The sequence below is a fragment of the Erpetoichthys calabaricus genome, chromosome 5, assembly GCF_900747795.2.
Source record: "Erpetoichthys calabaricus chromosome 5, fErpCal1.3, whole genome shotgun sequence".
In the NCBI taxonomy this organism is placed as follows: Eukaryota; Metazoa; Chordata; class Cladistia; order Polypteriformes; family Polypteridae; genus Erpetoichthys; species Erpetoichthys calabaricus.
Window position 1 is genome coordinate 113202971 of NC_041398.2, and position 23477 is coordinate 113226447.

At 38.5% G+C, this 23477-nt stretch overlaps 1 protein-coding gene across 2 annotated transcripts in view; it reads left to right on the forward strand.

Annotated features, from left to right (window-relative positions):
• Positions 1-2203: 2203 nt before the first annotated feature.
• pds5a (PDS5 cohesin associated factor A) overlaps positions 2204-23477 on the forward strand; it is a 210302-nt gene continuing 189028 nt past the window's right edge. Inside the window, exons 1-2 of one of the 2 annotated variants that reach the window (XM_051928056.1) lie at positions 2204-2356; positions 3175-3326. In XM_051928056.1, coding sequence (XP_051784016.1) covers positions 3216-3326 — 111 coding nt within the window. In that variant the 5' untranslated portion in view covers positions 2204-2356; positions 3175-3215. Of the gene's footprint in view, positions 2357-2382; positions 2637-3174; positions 3327-23477 lie in introns of those variants that run through there. The other variant, XM_051928057.1, reaches the window with a different exon arrangement.

Genomic DNA, 23477 nt, shown 5'->3' on the forward strand with positions numbered 1-23477 from the left:
ATATTTGCCTGTGCAAATATTTTGAAAAAGTCAACAACTTCTATTTGGTGTAAATACGTTTTCAAATGACTGTACATCCTGAAAGATGCTGTTATGTTTTGATAACGACTCATTTTATATAATTAATTTAATTATCATACTAGCTACATATACTGCTCTCAATGTCCTGCTCCACTGACAGACTGAGGATATCGTTCCTCCCCCACACTATGCGACTCTTCAATTCCACCCGGGGGGGGGGGGGGGGGTAAACGTTAAAATTATACAGTTATTGTCTGTCTGTAGGGCGGCACGGTGGCGCAGTGGTAGTGCTGCTGCCTCGCAGTTAGGAGACCCGGGTTCGCTTCCCGGGTCCACCCTGCGTGGAGTTTGCATGTTCTCCCCGTGTCTGCGTGGGTTTCCTCCGGGCACTCCGGTTTCCTCCCACTGTCCAAAGACATGCAGGTTAGGTGGATTGGTGATTCTAAATTGGCCCTAGTGTGTGCTTGGTGTGTGGGTGTGTTTGTGTGTGTCCTGCGGTGGGTTGGCACCCTGCCCGGGATTGGTTCCCTGCCTTGTGCCCTGTGTTGGCTGGGATTGGCTCCAGCGGACCCCCGTGACCCTGTGTTTGGATTCAGCAGGTTGGAAAATGGATGGATGGATGGATGTCTGTCTGTATACCTGCATTGTTATCACTCTTTAATTTAATATTGTTCTTTATCAGTATGCTGCTGCTGGAGTATGTGAATTTCCCCTTGGGATTAATAAAGTATCTATCTATCTATCTATATACATAAGATGAGGCTCTCCAGGAGGATACCATTATTCCATTTTCAAATCTGCTTATCTTAGCTGCTCAGAAGAACACCATCATTTATATCTTTCATACGCACTAATTTCTTGAATGATACGTTTACTATTATTACAAAAAGATAGATTAAACAAGGCTATTGCTTTTTCAAGGTTTTCAGCTTCATTTAATTTCAATATTTTTTCGACTAATTCTTTATCTTTATTCTGTGGATAAAAAATGCAAGGATATGTAAGCTATATAGTTTTGGAATGTGTAAAGCTTTTAAGAAAAATAATTACAAACATAAGCAGTTAATGAATTAGAAAAGAGGTGCGTAAAGGAACACAAAAAAGAGCAACCTACGATATGGGTAACTGAAGTGGGAGGCAAGAGCCAGAGAATCCATCTCCTTAATTTCGTCCCCCCTGTATAATATTTTTTCACCTTCCTCTACTTTCAACATTATTTTGTTTATACTTCCTGTCTTGTCGCGCCAATAAATTATTTATATTAGACTTCAAAATGCTGATACATTGCGGAAACTAAATTTAAATTTCGATCGTTGGCTATATGCACATATCTTTCTTTCCGAGCACTGTTTTGATTGGACTCAAAAGTGTTTTGGGGAGAAATACAGAAAGCGCAACATGGCACGAGTGGCATCTGGAAATTTAATCTTCCGTTTGCTTTTTATCGGTCTGAGTTCTTTGGAGAACAATTACGCATGTGAAATACTTGCTTTAGTATCGTAAGATGTACTTTAAATAATAGCGTTTGATTTATTCTTTAAAATATAAATCGAAATTCGAATAAGAACTATAAAAACGGTTTTTAGTTTGCTGAAGTTTTGCTTACAGACCACATATCAAAGTCAATGGCGGACCTGTCCGGCGAAGAAGCCCAGTTATTGGCGCGCCAGCTCAAGCCCGCCCCTTTACTGAACGGCGCGCCACTGCTCAGTAAGTGACGTCACCTGCATAGTGGTCACTCAAAACGCATGCGTGTGTCACTACGGAAAGCCGTTTGGGTGAAACATTCTAATCGGCATACTCGTTTGAATTTGATATTTACAAATATTAACTTTTTTATAATGTGTTAGCTAAGTCATGACTGTTTTCAAATGTTATGTGACACTGTAGTGACTTGTTTTAAAAGCTCACGATGATCCAATATTTGTGAATAGAGAGTACTCAAACTCTGATTATACAAAAAAAAACGAAATATCTTTCCCCTTGTTTCAGATAATACGATTACCAAGACTTGACTTGATTATTTTTTGTACGTATTAAACCTTCGATCGCGATTGTTATTACCTTTTCAGTGCTTTGTTAATTCCAAAGTTAACATCATGTCAATAAAGCTGTTTTTGATTTTTGATTTTGGTCGATAGGCGACGCAGCTGGGTTGGCGGGACTCCCGCCAATCCTCCCACCCCCACTTCTGGCTTGTCTGCTCTCTTGCCGGAAGGGGGCGCCGCGTCTCCACACTGCGCGCCCTTCGACTAAAGCGGGGCTGGCCGAGCTTTGTGTTGAAACTATATCCCACATTAACCTGACTCATGCCCTAATAGAACACATTCATGAGGTAAATACTTGCGAGGAACTCGGCGAATTAGGGTTAACAAGACGCGCGGACGTAGTTGGCTGGTCGTCATCTGGAGACGAGCACAGAAGGAAGCAATAAAATAGGGACAAGTTGAGGGAGGGGAGAACGATGGATCCGACCAGTGCGGAGGGGCTGCAAAGCTGAAGTTGAAGAAAGAAACAAGAAGTGTCTGATTTGTGTCCCAGCGGCAGCAGAAAGTTGGCGTGTTCAGGCGGCCGATCCCCTAGGGGCTTTGCCCTGCAAAGTAGAGGCGCGACGGGTGAGAAGTGCACCACTTTGCCATCGCTCGCCGGGCTCCCTCCTCCTAAATGTGCATGCTAGGCGGATGGAGTGAGTGCATGTTCAATAGTTTCGCGGCCTAACACATTAGGCCTCGGGTTTGTAGCAGAGCCACGGCTCTGCTCCGCGTTGTATGGCGGCTCGGTAAGGGACAGCGCGTGAGTTCGGCCCCTGCTTGCCGCGTTACTTCATTGTGAATTGCGGAGTTGTTTATTTTTGGCAGAAACCCTCACGTTAAAGGAAGGCTGCATTATTCAGAATTAAAATGTGAGTGTGCGTAAGGAGAAGCGGGGGGTGTGGGTTGAAACAAACAGGTTGAGTCTTCCTTGATTTTTTTTCTGTTTGTATCTCTCGGCCCGGTGACTCTTCCGCGTCTCTATAGAGCACCACGGTGCCGAGAGTGGACTTCCCCGCCGCCAGGCTGCCCTCCAGACCATCCGCGCCTCGCTTTAATTTCGTGTTTTTTAATGAAAGTGGAGAGGATCCGTAGTGCTGAACTTTTGTTTTTTGTCCGATAGAGGCCACTAGAGGACCGTGAAAGAAAAAAGTTGTCGAGAGCATGGAGTTCCCACAGCAGCAGAAACCTGCAGATGGTAAAATTGTGTATCCGCCCGGAGTGAAGGAAATCACGGACAAGATCACCAACGATGAAGTGGTCAAGCGCCTCAAGGTAAGTGACCGAGAGGCCGCCGGGGACCAGTAGAAGTAGGAAATGCTGGAAAGTAGATTAGGTGAGGTGAGCGAGTCGGAAGGGAAGAACGTAGTACTTAGTGGTGAGATAACATTTACAGGATATGTATTGGTTGCGCTAGCAAAAAGCTTGAAGTGTGCTGAGCAGTCTGAAGTGCAGTTTTCACAGAGATGCAACCGTTTAATAAACGATTGAAAAGTCGTAATTTAAACTGAAATGACATAAGTATTTTGGGAGGCACTTGATGTAAAAGCAACTCGCAATGTTTCCCACGTCGTACTTTCTGGTTATGCTATTTTATATCCGTTTATTTTGCATACAGCCACAGTTGCAGTGACAGACTGCAAGAGGCAGTGAGAATTTAAGGAAGGAAAACATCCTAGATAGCATTTAGTTGGGTATGTTGTTGCAATGGAAAAACAAATTCACACATGCAAGCTGGTGACTTGTGCAGTGGTTTTTAAACCATAGAAATTCAGGTTAACTCTGCTTCTCGACGCTGAATCCTCTGTTTAACCCTGTGCTCTAACTTGTGCCTGAACTTGGTGAAGAGGGTTATTCAACAGTAAAATTGACTTGTTTTGAAGTTGTTCATTTGTTGGTGTTCACTTTAGAAAGGCACTAGTTCAGTGGTCACAACTCTAGCTATAAGATCATCTTTTAAAGTCAAGATCTGTTGTCATTTATGTCGAACCTAGCTTGTCCATGGTAGGTGTACGTTTAGTGGTAGCACTTTAGGTATTTCAAAACTGCATCAATTAATCTTACTGGTAAGAGAACCTCAATAAGGACTTATTTTGGTGTTAACAACACTTGCATTTTTAAAACATCAGTAAAGCGATTTTTCCCCCACATTGTGTGGTGTGGCATAGTAAAAGCTTTTGATAGGCTAGTAAATTTACTTGTGAACATGAAGGATTCACATGTCTTAAGTGGTATCAAGAGAAATATTTCTAACCTAAGCCACTTCTGACCCGTCCAAAGTAAAGTTATTTTAGTAAGCCACATTGCAGCAATGAAGCACCACTTTATTGATAATTTGTAATAAGAGTGGAAGAAGCCTTTCTTAAGGTCTTGTGACATGGCAGTACAGTATATAAGTAATAGATGCATTTTTATACAATATAACTATGTATTAAGGTGCAGCAAATTCTGATAATCATGACATTAACAGTCAGTGAGAAGCCTTTGGCCACACTCTGTCTGCAAGTGCTTTGTAGTCCAAAGAATAGTTTGAAATGGCAAGTCTAATGCTGTTGTTCAGGTGATCTTTTAGGCCAGTTAGTTGTCCATCACATTTGTCTACCCAAAATGCTATGCTTCTGTTTTCCCCATATTTCCCTGGTTTTTGTTTGGAGAGTGCAGCGTGTTCCCCAATTTGAATGTTTTACTTTTGATTTTAGTGGCAATTCAAAATAGTATAATTGAAGTAATTTCCTATATGCGTGTTGGTATCTAGAGCACTTTAAATTTTGTCTATTTTTAAGTCATTTTATGTCTGGTTGCAACATTATTTTTTGTGCTTTCACGTTTTTAATACTGGTCTTTACATTTTTTTTGTTATTTTGCACATTTTTTAAAATGGGAAGGATGGAAAGCATGCACTTACTAAAAAAAAATTACAAATTAAAATGACCAATCTTTGTTACCATTAAAACTGCTCCATTTAGTACACAAATATTACTAGTACTAGAAAACATATTTGTATACAATATTTTTTCTTTCCTCCCTTCTGGTGCAGATTCCATTCAAATAACTTTGTGACTATATTTCTAGAAGACATAACAATAGTGAGGGAAGTGCTTGATTAATGGAATACTATAAAGAAGTGGCTAAGTGCATCTTGTGATAGGGTTGTGCAAGGTACTAGAAGTTAATACTGACATTTTGAACCATCTATGTATTACAGTATACCATTTCCTGTGCAGCGATGTTTGATGTTGCGGTGTTGGAGAAATGTTTGTGGAATACGAATAATTACCCATGCACATTGTGTAGTGTCTACATTGTTTTAATTCACATTCTTACTGCTGTGAATATTGAATATTTTCACAACTATTCATTTGGACTTCCTCCCCCCCCCCCCCCAACTCTGTTTTTTCCCCGTATTTTCCAGGTTTCTGTTTGGGGAGTGCAGAGTTCTTGCAAATAATAGTTTTGTATGTTTTGCTTTTGGTTTTGACTTAAGCAGCAATTCTTGATAGCATAATTTGTGTAATTTAGTGTTTTTGCTGAATGTGCCTAGTAATTTTCAATTCATATATTCAAGTAATTTGCTATGTACAGTAGTACAGGTTTATCTAGAGCACTTTAAAGTTTGACTATTGATTTTACAAAGTTTACAAGTAATTTTGTACCTGGTTTACGATATCATTCTTTGTACTTTCATTTTTTTCTAGTACTGATCTTTTATACAAGTTTATTTTGCGCATTTTTAATTTTCTTTGTTGCAGTTACTAGGTACTATTCGTATTTGTTTGTTTATTGTATCGACATACATCAAGGAGAACAAAGATTAAATCACATTTCTAAAATGTCATTATGAAATTGTCTTTGATCTTTTTATTCTAGATATACAAGATGTGATTTTGTTTTGTTTTTCCTTTTTGATTATTATTTCTTGCTCTTCACTCTCCATCACTATTTGTGAAGGCAACACTCTTATAGGAAGTATGATATGCCAGTCATATCTATCACATTTTGCTTCCCTTGCCTTTGACACTAGCAAAATAGTATCAGGTGGCATAATGGCAGAACAAGAGTATTGCAATACATGAGGTTTTGAAGAGATTCTTAGTTAGCATATAGTAAATCATAATCTAGCCAGAATTGTGTAATATTGGTTTTTTTTTTTTTTGATAGCTACCTGTTTATCTAGCCAGCGATCACTCATTCAGAGCAAAGTACAATGGACTACATGGGTGAGAAAGTGTCTTATTTCTAAAAGTCCATTCCCTGCATCTCATTTTTTCTTACAAACCTAGATATACAAATTTAAATCCATCGGTATATATAAAGTCAATAGTATTCTGTGAAAGCATAAATCTGCACATACTATATTTTAAAATATATGCCACTGAAGCCCTTTTTTAAAGTTTTTAGTAACTGTGCCTTTTAATGACAGCTTTTTTCTAGTCTTCATTGCGTATTTTTCACGGCTTTTCAGCTCTTTATGATTCATCTAAAATAATGAGTGCTATGAAATGTGTCAAATGGTTGGCTTGCTGTTATTAGCTGATGTGTATTTCAAGCTTTTTTAGACCTGCACTCATTGGCTCTTTTGAAGGCGCATTTTAGAAATGTTTGTGCTAACACAGGCATTTTCTTATGTGTATATGTATGGATTTATTCTTCTAGTGCGTATTTTTTATGTATATGATTTAAAGTCTGTTTATTCAAACACAAAACAGTGGAATCTAGGAGTGTGTTTGAATTATAAAAACTCAATTGGCAATGCCTCCTTTGAAGATTAAATACAAAGGTGAAAAAAAAAAAATCCTCTCCTTATGTCTGCTGAATTCTTTTGCTTTTTCACTTGTTGCCGGGCAGCTAGTGTGCATGTCTGGTTTTTAACATTTTTTAAAACTTATTTATTTTTAGTCGATAGATATACAGTGGACCCTTGACTAATGAACTCCATTCGTTCGCGAGGGCTGGTTGTAACTCAAGTTGGTTGTAAGTCAAGACTATTTTTCCCATAAGAAATAATGGAAATACCCATAATGCATTCTAAATCTCCCACAGCAACACTTAACCCTTTCATAATGAAAAAGGGTTGTATAATGTGCATAATTACCAAAACACCAATCATTTTTCTAATGTACTAATCAAAAAGTTATAGAAAGTGCCTAGCCTACCAGAAACAACAATTTCATACTGTACTTTACCATTTAATTTGACATCGTTGGGCTGCAGGAAGGGGGGAGGAGGAGAATGAAATGGAAGGTGGTTATTGTTTGGAAGGAGCCTCCTTATACAAATCTTTTCTTTGTAAAATTGACGATGGTGGATTTCGACATGCTGTACATATTAGCGAGATCGGTCACATGAACACCTCTCATATTTCTGCACAATTTCCTTCTTCGTTTCAATTGTGATTGCTTTCTTTACCTTCATTACCGTCTCTTCCTTCCTTAGCAATTATCGAAATAAATTATATAAATCACTGCACTGACCGAAGTTACGTCCACAAACACCTGTATCTGGGCTCTGACTGATGCTTACGAACGCTCTCGGCTGTTTGTTTACAGTTGCGCAAGCGGATACACGTGACCGCATTCAAGTCGTAACGCAAGATGTTGGTCGTAAACCAAAATTAAAATTTTGGTCGTAAGTCAAGTTGTTCGCATGTCAGGCCGGTCGTATATCAAGGGTCGACTGTACATTCGATGCTTACCATGCCACATTTTGTTGTTTACAACACATATGAAGTGCATACTTGCGTAATAGTATTCGTGTGGGTGGTTTTACATTCAGTATATGATGTCTTATTCTTTTATTTAAATACATTTGTAATGTTTTGATAAAAATATAGATTACTGTGATTAGAAAAGATTTTGGCATGTGAAAACTGTTAAATGTGTATATATTTCCAGAAAATAATGTTTTACTAGCAGGTGTCACTTTGAAATACTGTAGTTTAAATGGCCTATGTAACATTTATAGTTTTGTTAGTTTGTAAAGTGTTGTTTTTGTTGCTTAATACAGGTTAAATCCTGTTATTGCAAATACCAAAGTAACAACATTTTCAGAATAACATACTTTTTGGGGGCCCAGACAAACGTTCCTAAAACATCATGTTAAACGAATCTTGTTTAAACAAAATGTAAATCTTATTATAACAAATGTTTTCTCGACCAAAAATGGGCAATGAAGATGGTAATGCAATGTAGAAAGTATATTTCTCGGGAACTGAGAAGAGACTGCCTGTTACGAAATTTCTGGTCCCAGGCATTCTCAACAAGTGTGTTGGTACAACATCATACACATAGCCGAATTCTTAGTCAGTGCTCCACCGTGCAGTAGGTAGTTGTGTTCTGTGCGGATATCGTACTGTTTGAGTTTCATAGCACTTCTACAAGACAAGTGAGAAACAGCGTCAGTTTGAGAAAAGAAAAATGAACAGTCATGGTAAAAGTCGATTCCAGAATGAAGAAAAATGACATGGCGAAAGCATTTTGCAATCACGCTTTCATCTTCATCTAATGACTAGTTTTCATTCTGTATTTTAATACCTGTATTACTATCAAAAAAAAGTTTACATCTAAAATCTCATTTCCAAATAAAATATTTTTTGCAGTTTAAGAGGAGCTGTTTTTTATACAGGTATTGTCAAGTTTGGGTCACAGAGTTGCACGAGAAAAAGGAAGATGAGTCCAGGTTTCCAAGGAATATACGGGCACTTTAGTACAGTATAGAGAAGGCAGGTACAGTCTCAAGGCTTCATTTAGAATTGGAGCTGTTAGAAGCTGCAGAACGGGCAGTCGTCCTGCTTTAGCTCCCATCCTCAGATTAGAACACCACCAGTGGCTTGGAATCACCGCTGTGGCAAATGCAGTCTGGGGAAGACTGATCAGTAGAGTGTGAGGAAGAGCAGGTCAGTGCTGGGTGTTAAATATTAAGCATTGTGCGACAAGAATGGTATGCGGTAACCCTGATCCAGCAGTGGACAACCAGTTGCTTTGCCCTTGGTTTATTGTTTACCGGACGCAGCAGAGCAGCTACGGAACTGCCTTTGCGCCGCTGCCGTTCAGCATCTCAACACCAGTTGCCCTGGTCACAGTACTGTACATATTTTCCCCCTGAACAAAATTTATGTTATAAAGAAATATTTTTATGATCCTGTGAGTTTTGTTATAACAACATTCCACCTGTATTATGTTTATTTTTTTTTTAAATATTTTTATTTTATTAATTTTCATTGTAATCATTCCATACAAACAGATCAATTTATAACCCAACAAATTTGAAGACAAATCAAACCCCACCCCTGAGAAGGAGAGCTTAGCTAAAGGAAAATTGCTTTAAGCTTTTTAATAAGGCAACATTAGACAAAAGAAGGGGAGAAGTAAATATCTATATAAATAAGAGATGGAGAAGGGAGTTAAATGCAATAATAGTTAATTCTCTTATTCTAAAATAATATTGATTAAATCCTGCCATGTTTTGAAAAAATTTTGTACAGATCCTCTAACTGAAAATTTGATTTTTTCCAATTTCAAATAATATAAAACATCGGTTTCCCACTGACTTATAAGAGGAGAATTAGGATTCTTCCAATTTAACAAAATAAGTCTGCGTGCCAAGAGTGTAGTGAATGCAATCACCGTTTGCTTGTCCTTCTCCAATTCCAGTCCATCTGGAAGGACACCAAACACAGCTGTTAGTGGGTTAGGAGGGATTGTGATACTAAGGCTGTCTGAGAGGCACTTAAAAATTTTTGTCCAAAATGATGTTAGTTTGGTGCAGGCCCAGAACATGTGACCCAGTGAGGCAGGAGCTTGGTTGCAGCGCTCGCAGGTTGGATCCTGGCCTGGAAACATTTTGGACAGTTTTAAGCGAGACAGATGAGCTCGATATATAATTTTTAGTTGAATAATTCTATGCTTTGCGCATATAGAACTCAAGTGAATTCTCTGCTTTGCTACCTTCCACTCCTTTTCTGATATATTGATTAAGAGATCTTCTTCCCAATGTCCTCTTGGATCTTTGAAAGGTAGGGACTCTAATAAGATTTTATATATTGCGGAAATAGTGTTTGTTTCCTCGGAATTGAGCAGTATTTTTTCCAGCATTGTGGAGGGTGCAAGGTGGGGGAAACCGGGCAATTTCTGTTTAACAAAATTTCTAATTTGAAGATAGTAAAAGAAATGTGTAGCTGGGAGGTTAAATTTTGAACGTAATTGTTCAAAAGATGTAAATATGTTGTCTATATAAAGATCTCTGAGCATTTTAATCCCAAAACTTTTCCAGGTATTAAAAACTGGATATACTTGCGAAGGTTGAAAGAGGTGGTTCTCTTGCAGAGGTGCCACTGATAAAAGATTTTCCATCTTAAAATGCTTCCTAATTTGGTTCCATATTCTGAGTGAGTAAAGCACAATTGGGTTATTAGTATATTTGCGATAACTTTCATTTATTGGAGAGCAGAGCAGGAAATATAAAGAAGTACTACAGAATTTTACTTCTATTGCGGACCAAGCCTGTGTATGTTCATTTATTTGTGTCCAGGTTTTTATGGCTTGTATGTTTGCTGCCCAGTAATAAAACTGAAAATTAGGTAAAGCCATGCCACCTTCTGCCTGAGGTCTTTGTAGGGTCGCTCTTCGGATACGTGGGTGTTTTGAGTTCCAAATGAATGAGGTTATTATTGAATCTAACTGTTTAAAAAAACGATTTATTGATATATATTGAAATGTTTTGAAATAAAAAGAGAAGTTTAGGAAGGATATTCATCTTAACAATGTTAATTCTTCCGGCTAGAGTGAGATGAAGAGTTGACCATCTATGCAAGTCTTGCTTAATTTTTCCCATACAGACGCCAAAATTTTGTTGATAAAGAGCTTTATGTTTATTTGTGATATTTACCCCTAGGTATTTAAACTGATCTGCTATGGTAAAAGGTAGGGTGTCTAATCTAATATTATATGCTTGTGAATTCACTGGAAAGAGTATACTTTTATTCAGATTAATTCTAAGACCAGATATCTTTTGAAATTCTGTTAGTGCTGTTAAAACAACAGGGACAGTGTTTTCTGGGTCCGATATATATAAGACCATATCATCTGCATATAGAGAAATTTTCTGTTCCAGTCCTTCTCTGACAATCCCCTTTATCTGATAAGAATTTCGGCAGTGAACCGCCAGTGGTTCAATAGCGATTGCAAACAACAGTGGCGACAAGGGACATCCTTGTCTGGTACCACGTTCTAGTTTAAAGTAGTCTGAGCAAATGTTATTAATACAAACTGAAGCTTCTGGACTGGTATACAGTAGTTTGATCCAAGCACAAATATTCGGGCCAAACCCAAATTTCTCCAATGCAGTGAAAAGGTAATTCCATTCGATCATGTCAAATGCCTTTTCTGCGTCTAATGATAGTAATATCTCTGGGGTGTTTGATTTTGCTGGTGAATATATAACATTAAACAAGCGTCGGAGATTTGAAGATAGATGTCGGCCTTTAATAAATCCAGTTTGATCTTGTGATATTACCGAGGGCAGCACTTTCTCCATCCTTCTAGCTAGGATTTTTGAGAGTATCTTAACATCATTATTCAGGAGTGAAATTGGTCTATATGATGCACATTGTAACAAGTCCTTATTTTGTTTAGGAAAGACGGTGATTAATGCTTGTCGAAATGTTTGAGGTAGTATTTGGTGGTCTTTAGCTTCTGTAAATGTTGCCAATAAGAGTGGAGCTAGCTGAGTGGAGAATTTCTTATAAAACTCTACGGGGTAACCATCAGGGCCTGATGATTTCCTGCTTTGTAGTGACTTTATAGCGTCTAGTAATTCTGTACGGAAAGTATTCAGACCCCCTTCAGTTTTTCACTCTTTGTCATATTGCAGCCATTTGCTAAAATCATTTAAATTAATTTTTTTCACTCATTATTGTACACACAGCACCCCATATTGACAGACAAAAAAAAGAATTTTTGAAATTGTTGCAGATTTATTAAAAAAGAAAAACTGAAATATCACATGGTCCTAAGTATTCAGACCCTTTGCTCAGTATTTAGTAGAAGCACCCTTTTGAGCTAATACAGCCATGAGTCTTCTTGGGAAAGATGCAACAAGTTTTTCACACCTGGATTTGGGGATCCTCTGCCATTCCTCCTTGCAGATCCTCTCCAGTTCTGTCAGGTTGGATGGTAAACGTTGGTGGACAGCCATTTTTAGGTCTCTCCAGAGATGCTCAATTGGGTTTAAGTCAGGGCTCTGGCTGGGCCATTCAAGAACAGTCACAGAGTTGTTGTGAATCCACTCCTTCGTTATTTTAGCTGTGTGCTTAGGGTCATTGTCTTGTTGGAAGGTAAACCTTCGGTCCAGTCTGAGGTCCTTAGCACTCTGGAGAAGGTTTTTGTCCAGGATATCCCTGTACTTGGCCGCATTCATCTTTCCCTCGATTGCAACCAGTCGTCCTGTCCCTGCAGCTGAAAAACACCCCCACAGCATGATGCTGCCACCGCCATGCTTCACTCTGGGGACTGTATTGGACAAGTGATGAGCAGTGCCTGGTTGTCTCCACACATACCTCAGTGCAAGATACATGACAGCCCGCATGGAGTTTGCTAAAAGACACCTGAAGGACTCTGAGATGGTGAGAAATAAGATTCTCTGGTCTGATGAGACCAAGATAGAACTTTTTGGCCTTAATTCTAAGCGGTATGTGTGGAGACAACCAGGCACTGCTCATCACTTGTCCAATACAGTCCCCACAGTGAAGCATGGCGGTGGCAGCATCATGCTGTGGGGGTGTTTTTCAGCTGCAGGGACAGGATGACTGGTTGCAATCGAGGGAAAGATGAATGCGGCCAAGTACGGGGATATCCTGGACAAAAACCTTCTCCAGAGTGCTAAGGACCTCAGACTGGGCCGAAGGTTTACCTTCCAACAAGACAATGACCCTAAGCACACAGCTAAAATAACGAAGGAGTGGCTTCACAACAACTCTGTGACTGTTCTTGAATGGCCCAGCCAGAGCCCTGACTTAAACCCAATCAAGCATCTCTGGAGAGACCTAAAAATGGCTGTCCACCAACATTTACCATCCAACCTGACAGAACTGGAGAGGATCTGCAAGGAGGAATGGCAGAGGATCCCCAAATCCAGGTGTGAAAAACTTGTTGCATCTTTCCCAAGAAGACTCATGGCTGTATTAGCTCAAAAGGGTGCTTCTGCTAAATACTGAGCAAAGGGTCTGAATACTTAGGACCATGTGATATTTCAGTTTTTCTTTTTTAATAAATCTGCAACAATTTCAAAAATTCTTTTTTTTGTCTGTCAATATGGGGTGCTGTGTGTACATTAATGAGGAAAAAAATTTTAATGATTTTAGCAAATGGCTGCAATATGACAAAGAGTGAAAAATTGAAGGGGGTCTGAATACTTTCCGTACCCACTGTATATTATTAAACTAACTCTGGTGTGGTTTCCATGAATGCTCGGTTTGTTTAGGTAGATGTGAACATGCCAGTCGTCTCGGTGCTGTAACAAGTGAACCCTGGAGCAGTTCTCATAAGGAATGAATATGTACCAACACTGAACTAATCTACCCACATGAAATACTGTACATAAAGGTGCAATTGTTAGGGATATTCCGATCAGGTTTTCTTAAGGTCCATACTGATCACTTTGTTACCGATTCCATTTTTTTTTTCCTTTATTCCCTTAACTTATTTAAACTAATTTCCTGAATGACCAGACACACACAAGCCTTATGTCCTGTATTAAACTGTTGACTATGGTATTTTTAAAATTTAACTATAGACAACGGTTGTTAATTTTTTAATAACCAAATGAAATTCTGTAGGCTTAATGTTCTGGAGAAGGAGGAGTTTAGGAGCATGCACTGATATAGTTCAGCGACCATAAAAATACTAATTTCTTTAAAATACATTAAGTAATATGTACAAAAGTTTTTATCCATAATACTTATGGCATAAAAGTAAAATGCTTCTCATAATTGCAAGCTGTCATGTTTATTTTTTTACTGTAATGTATTTGTCTGAAATAGTTTAATTAAAAAAAGTAGCTTTCACCATTTCTCTAACAAAAATATGCATATATACTTGCAATCAATTAATTGGTATTGGCAATTAAACACTACTTAAATGTAAATATACATGCACTTGCAGGTTTTGAATCATTACTTGCACCTTAGCTTTTTTTGTAATTTAAATATACATTTACTATATTTATACAGATTTTTTTTTTCTTTTTACCAGCTAGACATTCATAATTCTTGTAGTATTTGATTCTTAACCAAAATTTATTGTATGGCACACACAAATAATAAACGCAGTACAACTCTTTTTTTAAAAAAAGCTGACACAATGCTAACAAGTGTATTAAATTTACAAGTAAAAGATATATTTTGCTGTTAAGCTAACAAGCCTTTTGTTTACAAAGCAGCAATTTCAAATTCATCTTGATCTTTTTCCAATTAAAAAATGTAAACTGCCGTACTTAACACAAACATGCCGTACAAACTAAGACAAGAGTTCCATTTTAATTTATAGGACAAAATAAAAACTTTTCATTGCATTAATTTTCTTTGCCATTTGTGTATAGTAATTACACAGGATGACTTCTGATGTATTTATTTTTTATTCTCTTTTACATAAAGACTAATATTCCAATTGTCTGTCTCTTTTGTAAAAGAATCCTTGACTTGCTGCTCTTTGTTTACACTACAGGAAGTTTGCTGCAAAAAGAAAGACGTGCACTGGCTAAATCACAGTATTACCTTGTGTAAAGGAACACTGCAACTAATTTATCATGAAGCTTAGAAAAGGGTCTGAAAAGATTGTTTTTGTGATTGTCTAATTTAATGATAGTCTTTTGTACCAGTTGATTTGAGATTGGAGGCTGATCAATCAGAGGATCCCTAGAAATTACGCATACTGTGGTAGTCACTCTAAGCATCTGCACCTATTTCAGGCTCCTCCCTTCCCTGAAGTGAACACAGAGGTGCCAAGAACAGAACAACAATACCTGGTCAGACTGGTGAGCAAACCTCCTAATCCAGCGTTTTTTTTCAACCTCGGTCCTGGGGACCCACTGTGGCTGCAGGTTTTTGTTCCAACCAGCTTCTGTTTTTAATTGGACTCCTGGGCTAATTAAGTGAACTGTTATTTCCCAAGTTCTGTGTTTTGAGAACAATATAGAAATTAGAAAACTAAGTTTGGTTAAAAAGAAATATATATATTAAAATGTACCAAGAAGTTATATGGGAAGAATGAATTTTTTACTTTTTAACAATTTTTTCATCTTGATTTTCATTCTGCTTTTCTAGGTGTTCTGTTTAATCCATTATTTACTAATTAGTGGATCTGATGCTAAAGTAGTTGCAGCCTTTGCTTATTCAGTGTTTGCTAACGTGTCTGCTCTGCTCATTTTTAATTCTCATTAATAAGATACAACAAAGGGGGAAAAACTGCAGAGAGAGGGCAAAATATGATGAAATCAACAAAAGAGAATTTAGCATTTAAACCTATAGCAAAAGCAGAAATATTTCTAAATGTCTTATAAATGTAAAAATCATGTTCTTGTGCTTTTCTGAATGTAGGATAAAAGAAAAATAATAGCAGCTAATTAAATGAGATCAGTGCTATCAGGTGTTGTCACTGATTAGGAATCTGGTTGGAACAAAAACCTGCAGCCACAGGGGGTCCCCAGGACCGAGGTTGAGAAACACTGTCTAATCTTACACTATGACAGGGCTATTCAATTACATATTCAGATGGACCATATTTTCAAACCAAGAAATTTAGCTGGGTAGGACATTTTCACAAGTTGGTAAGCAGCAGGTGATGATTAATTTTAAACCAACACAAATGAATGTATTGAAAAACAAGTAATATGTATTCATTGTTTCCCTTTTAAATTTGGTCACATCTGACATAGGCACATCAAAAAGTGTATAAATAAAACAAAAAGCTTTAACTGAACAGAATCTGAGGTAGGAGCAATACTTTTTTTTCCCACTTTTGAAATAAAAGAAAAAAATAAACATTTTGCTCACATCTAACCCAGGCACATCTCAAAGTGCATAAAATCAAAAAGTGCACAGTATTAGCAATAACATTTGTTTCCCTTTTAAAATTCAATAAATTTTTGTAATCCAATAACAATTGTTTATATTTACATGTCATTTTTCTCACTACTTAAAACACTTTGTGCTCCACGTAGAACATGAACCCATGATGTTTTTAATGTAAGGCTGAAGCTCTAGGATTACGCCACTTCATATATATGACCCAGTTAGCTATCGGTGCACAAACCCATAAGTGATAACAGTAATTAACACACATGAATACAACGTCTAAGACACACTTGAGGGAACAAACTGTAGGTTCGTTTTAAATTCCCACATGTGTGTTTATACTGTGATGTGTCTCTGTACTGCATGGGCTGTGAAATCTGGAAGGGGTGGGGGGCACTTTGTGAGGGCTCAGGGCACCTCCCTAGAGAGAGCTGAATGACAGGATCAGGGTGAGAGGGGACTCAATGGTAAAAGAGCAGGAAGAGATTCCCCCAGAGAAGCGGCTCCTTTTCTAGGTCGTCACAGTACCATAGACTACTACCACCACTTCTAGACACGCAAAAACGTGCTGTATTGTGGTTTGGATGTTGCTAGGCTACGCAGAGTATTGCATTTGTGGTCTGTACTACTGAACAGTATGTTGATCCCAGAGTGTCCAGGTCATTGCAATAGAGGCTCTGTGGGTCTGCTGTAGCTCACTGGTATGAATACTTTGACTGCCGCTATGGAGCAGCACAAACCAATTTTTGAATCTCGGTGGCTGCATGCCAAGTCCATGTTAGGGCAGGAGGTGTGGGCTGAATGCATTAGAATTAGCCACATGGAGCGGCACTGATCAAAACAAACTTTAAAGGGCTCTTCAAGAGTCAGGAAATGTGACACCCGATTGAAAAAAATAACAAGATTTATTAGTATTTACATGGTGCTTGTGTCGTCTTGATTGTTTCAACACCCCCCCCCCCCCCCATAAATCTGCAAAAATTAGAAACAGATTATAAATCTGTGAGCACAGGGTGTTTGTGTGTGTGTCTCTCTCTCTCTCTCTCTCTCTCTCTCTCTACTACTTTTCCCAGTGCTGCTATGCAGAGTACATCATTCTGTAGCTGGTTTTGGTAATTTCTATAACATTAATACCCTATTTTTTTCCTGTGGCCCTTGGCTGTAAGTACAAATGGCCTTAACTCCGTCGGCCATATATCTGTGCATCATTGTATAATTCTTGTTCCAGAAGTGAATTTAATGGGATTCTAGTCCATATTAGGGCTTGCTTATGCACAAACTCGTAGCAAAGGATATCAGAAGAATCGGTATTTCTGTGCCAAGTCAATACCATAATTCCAAAAAATACTTTGTTGGTAGTCCAGAGTGAGAGAAAAATGTGAGTAAAAACTACATATTACAATGACCCATAATGGTGGTGATACAGCATGGTATCAACACGTCTAAAAGAAAAACTGCAGAAGTCACGTCTAGAAATATGCAGAGTTTGATGTAACAGAACTTTAGTGTGCAACTATGGAGATACTATTTGGGGGTGGAAACATGCACAGGCTTTTGTAATTGCTGCTTTTATCCCTTTTTAGAGTTAGTTTAGAAATATTTGTGCATGCTTTGAGAGCATCATAATGTGACGGATAGCATGTAATTGAGTGTCATCTTACACAGTCCCCAAAAAAGAAGTGTGGGCTTAGTGTTCAATATGTTGTGATGTGAAAGTCTACAGATACTGTATCTGTCCAATCATCCATTCATTTCCTAACTGCAGTGTACAGTTAAGGGTTGTGAGAAATTTTCTATGCATCCAAAATTACACACAAGGGGTGTGGGAGTAAACTGCACATTGGCAACACTGCTAAAATTGCTGCTAAATCAAAACAACTTTTGAACCAAGTGGCTATTAGGCCTGTCTCCCCAGTAATGAAATTAAATCCTCAGTTTAAAAACAAAATTTATTTACTGCTTCAGTGCTTCCTTCCACCATTAATATGACATGCAGCATTAACAGAAATGCCTAATTGCTGGGGGACACGCACATAGTTTAGCAGAACTGCCAAAGCTGCATACTTAATTTCTGTAGTCCTTTTGGTTTTTGGAGGCAAAATAATCTTATATATAATTCCTAAAATGTGAAAAAAAACTTGTCATATTTGAATGGTGTGTTGGATAATGGATAATGCATTTTCTAATTTACTAGGGGGCTCCGCCCCCTGCTCGCTTCGCTCGCCAACCCCTGGTGTTGGGAATGACAAAGAGCGTGATGTATGAATGAGATATAGAATAGTGTGACGGTGTAGATGATGCAAATAGAAAGCAAACAATAAAGTGTGTGGCACAGTGTAAAGGTTTATTTGAAAATTTCTTTGTACACGCCGTTTAAGTGTAAAAGGTAATTCCAGCTCAGAACTTGTAAGGTCAATGAAGATGGTTATTGTTGTGATCAGAGTCAAGTTTGTCAGAGCTTAGAAAGAGTTGTGTCTCTCCAGGAAGTAATGGAATGACTTGGGTATTTATGTTTTCCACATTAATATTTTTTGGACATAATATAGTGCGTTGTGTTAAAAGGGGCATTTGGTCTAATGAGATTGCTGTTCCAAATCTCTCTAACTAAGTCGTCGCAGATAAAGGCTTGAGGAATTGTAATAATATGTGGCTGAAGTCCATCTGTATTGGTGAGTGTACCATCTCTCAGTTGTAATAAGCAATTGTTATGATCTGGTTCTGGACATCGTATCTTTTTTACTAACTGTATCTTTTGAAAGCAATGCCAATTGTCTGCGTATTTTAAGGTGCACTGAACAATAGCTGAGTGCATGGCATCTGGAAGAATAGCTAATCACTGTCTAAAATCTCCTCCTCATAAAAGTACCTTTCCTCCAAATCGAATATTATTATTCATAAACGTTTGTAGAAGTTTATGAATGGTGTTGAGTAAGTGACTTCATGCCATTGTACATTCATCAATAATAAACATTTTTTCAAGACGGATGTCACGTGCAGTGCCACCGTTAATGTTCATAGTGGATACCGATTTGTAGGATCTAATGCAGTTGATAAAGATTTCACTTTCAGGTACATCGTCAGTTAGAAGCTTCTGTAGATATTCAGTATATGAATGTAAAGAAGGCAGTCTAATTTGACCCTTTTGACAACAACGTGTAAATGTATTACTTGTATTGCCAGTTGTTTCTTCAGGGAAGTGAACTGAATGACAATGATTGCAAATGACATTCATTAATCCGAATGAATTTTCCTGGTGTATGTTTTGCTTGTGCCATTTGAGAGGCGCATTGTTGCATGTGTAGTATTTGGGACGTGTTGTTTTGGAGCTGTAATCGATTTGCCTGTGCTGTGTGAGAAGCCCGTTGTAGCCTTCCTTGCCATTAACGTATGTCTGAGACGGGAGGTGTTTCGTTTTGAATCCGTGCCTGTTGCGATGCAGCACTTTGATTGATAGATTGCGTCATGTGGATCTAGGATGTAGATTTGTGCATATTTGCGTTGTTGATTTGTTTCAGGGTGCACTGTTCCAATGCGATGCAGTATTTGTGCACATATGGGAAAGCAGTATGGGCCATTGCCTTTTGGTGGCCTGATATTTACTCCAGTAGATGCAAAAGCAAATGAACTATTGTAGGATCTAATGCAGTTCATAAAGTTTTTACTTTTAGGTACATCGTTAGTTAGAAGCTTTAGTTGAGCTTTGCGTTTTTGGAGTCGAGACATTTTTTCTTTTAGAAATATGGATAAGTAATAAGGAGTATTGCACTCACTGTTAATATGGAGCCTTTTCTGCGGTTGAACAGTTAATAGTGCCTTATTGTAATGAGATCCACCTATGCTGCATAGCCGTCTATTTTGTTGTTTCTTTCGTGTTCGTGTGTTGGTTCCTGTTATCCTTTCCTTTTCGTTTTGTACCCGTGACCGTGTATTCATGACTTGTTTCTTTCTCAGCATGCGAAATATGGATAAGTAATAAGGAGGATCGCAGTCACTGTTAATATGTTTCCTTTTCTGCAGTTGAACAGTTAATAGTGCTTTATTGTAAGGAGATCCACCTATGCTGACACCTATGCTGTCTAGTGTGAAGGTGTTGACGTTCACTTTAGAATATGTGGCTTTGGGTGTCACTTCTTATGGATGTGGGGGGGGGGGGGGGGTGAGGATTGTTGTTGCGCGAGCGTCTTCTTTCTTTTTGTGTTCCTGTGTCTTGTTGAATCCCCCTCTTTGTGTGTGTCCCATCCCTTGCTTGTAGGGTCTGTGGGGTGGTTTTGTGTTCTTTTTTTTGTGTTCCATGGGCTTGTTGAATCCCCCTCTTGGTGTGTGTCCTGTCCGGTGCCTGTAGGGGGGGGGGGGGTGCCTTGCTGTTGTGCGCGAGCCTCTTTTTTTTTTGGGTCTAGTTTTGTGTGCAATGTGTTTCGTGCTTTGCCTGCGTTTGACTACTTTTTTATGTGCCTTTTCCTTTTTTCGGTGCTCGTTGCGCCTCATTTCTCCTTTTTTCTGTGCTCACTCCTTTTTTCTGTGGTCTTGTCCGTCTCTCGCGGCCCCTCATCCGCCTCTTGCGGCCTCATTTGTCCCCCTCTCGCGGCTCCTCATCCGCCTCTCGCGGACTCTTTTTGCGCCTGCGCAGTACGTCTTTTTGCGGCTACGGCCCATGGCCGGATGTCCCTGCGTCCATCCGGTTTAGCATTCTCGGTTAGTAATATGGATGAGTAATTGAATACAAACAACATTGGACTCAATAGATAGGGCTGCAGCTAACAATTATTTTAGTAATTGATTTTTCTGTTGCATATTTTGTCAATTACATGATTAGTTGATTTATAATAAAACATGAACACAATTGGCATTTTGGAAGAGAATATTTTAGCAAATAGATTAATTTTAAAGGATTATGTCCTTTTAATGTGTAGTGATATTTGAAGTACACAAATATTTTCTCAAAAATGAACTGCAATACTGCATTGGTATTTTCAATTTTTGTTTTCTGGCCCAATTTAGATACAACCAATTAGTTTTTCTGTCAAAAACAGTCCTTTTGATGTTCAGTGTTAAGGTGCAGTATGTCCTTTTACAGTGCCATAAACCTTTAGTTGACCACAACCAGTGATCTATGTATACTGCTGATATAGTACACAGCTCATGTTCGTAAAGATGAGGTTTAGGCCTTATAAAGGATGTTCACACTTTGCAGGTTTGGATTTTTTTTTTTTTATATATATAAATGACATTAAGCTCTGTGACTGCATATGGCAAGATTTGTTTGTGATTGAGTACAGCCTTCTGATTTCCAAAAGTTAATGTCCATTTCCTATGACTGAACGGTTGACAATTTGTGTCAGAAGTATTGTTGGAAAATTTAAGCCATGTGATCAACAGATTGCTGAGAAATAGGTTCTGGAGGAATAGGTGGTTCTTGCTTTTCCCTGAAAATTTGTCTTTGAAGCCCTGTGGAAGAATACAAACTAAGAGATCACTGTGGTTATAGTCGAGGGATTTGAAGTGTGTTACAATAGGCTTTGTAAGGTCTTTCATTTTAGCAGCTTAAAGTGTTCTATGAAATAGCTAGCTGTCTCCCTTTTTCACCTATGCAGATGGCTGAACACTTCCTACAAGAAATGCAGCAAATAAGAGTTTAGACTGGAAAGTGGCCCATTGTTTAATATTGATTTTACCAGAGGAACTACAGTAGATGCTCACGAAGTCGCAGTTCAGAGTTCGCGGCCTCAGTCATTTGCAGATTTTTCCTTAGAACCTAACTAATAATTGTTAGTGGAAACCGCAAATATCCTCCACAGTTTTTATGGCTTTTTTCATGGCAATATTGTACTGCAGAGAGAACCGCGACTTGGGATGGTGAAAGTAGCCAATAGAATTTGAAACTGCAACTCCCAGCAGTCCCTGTAGTGGCTCTGTTTGGTCTTCTGTTGAGGGTGCTGGGGCTGTTGAGGTCAAAGGGTGTCAGCACGTCTTTTAAAAAGGGGGCTGGTGACCAAAAGCAAAAAAAAAAAAAAAGTTTTTGTAATTTGTGTTACAAGTTCCTGTCTGCCTGCCTTCTGTTGGGCTACCTGTACTTATTCGTTTTGTCCTGGATCGTTTCTTGCATCTGGATTGTCTGCCGTCTCCCTGTGTACATGAGGACTGTAAGTGGATTCATGACCATCCTGCAAAGAAAGGAGCGCTCCTGAACCTGTCCACCTGTCTTCACCATTTCAGGAACTACCGGTAGGACTATGTTTTTTCATCATTACATTTCATCCGTTGGCGTTTTTCATGAACTTTTTCATGATATACTGTGTGTGTTTTGTTTGTGCTTTGTTGTATTTAATGTGTAATCGCTGCAAGGGGAACAGGTGTGATATCGTTGTTTTTCTTATTTCATTTGTTTTAATTATATTCTTTGTTTGCTGTTTGATTAGCGGTTTGCTTTGTTTTTGTCTCTGTTTGTGAGTGCGGGCTGGTCGTGTCAAAAAATAAATCACCGTTGTCTTCATTGCAGCTTCTCGTGCGACGCTACGCTTACTTAAAAGCCTGAACAGCACATGTCCTTTTTGGCTGATTGCTTTGTTTCTCTCTCCTCCCCCAGACATTCTCTGCTCCTGTTGGGGGTTGTTCTCGCCTATGATGTTTGTCTATTGTTTAATAGATAACTAATTGCATACTGAGCTTGTTTTACTTCTGAAAGAGACATGTTTGTTTGAAGTGTTTGAATAAAGTTCCTGTCTCTACAATCTCCTGTGTTTCTGTGACCCAAGCGTGACACTCTGCAGTACTGCAGCCACACTAAGACTAGCCTGCCAGCGTCGGCGCTTACCTCTGTGCTTGTGTGCAGCCAGTTCAAGCGCAGTTGGCTCAATGATTTACAGTTGCACTTTGTACATATTGTTCCAATAGTTTTTACAGTTCGATAGCAGTGTGTAAAATGATCAGTGTTGCAGTAATTGTGATGCTCTTTGCATGAAAAAAATGTATTCCATTAAAATTTCACTTTTTCTTTAATTGTGATGTTTACTTAAAGTGCAGCAAAAAAGTATTTGGCGTCCAGGGATGCATTAACCCCCAAGTATGTGGCAGTTTAAGGGTTAAAGCCCCAAGATGCCACCGAAACGAGCTGCACCGTCTAAGGCTTCTGGCCATGAAAACGCGCTTGCATGAATTACAGTACATATAGCGGTAACATCGGTATTTTACATTCTAGCACTGCAGGAGACATAACAGTACAGTATACAGGTTTACCTTTACATTCTATATTTTTAGGTATTAAGCTGATTTTGAAATTAAAATATTTTGGGCATATTTAGGGTTTAAACTGAAAATCGTGAATTTTGGATGTGGTTAAAAAAAATGCCTGTTGTTCACAATTT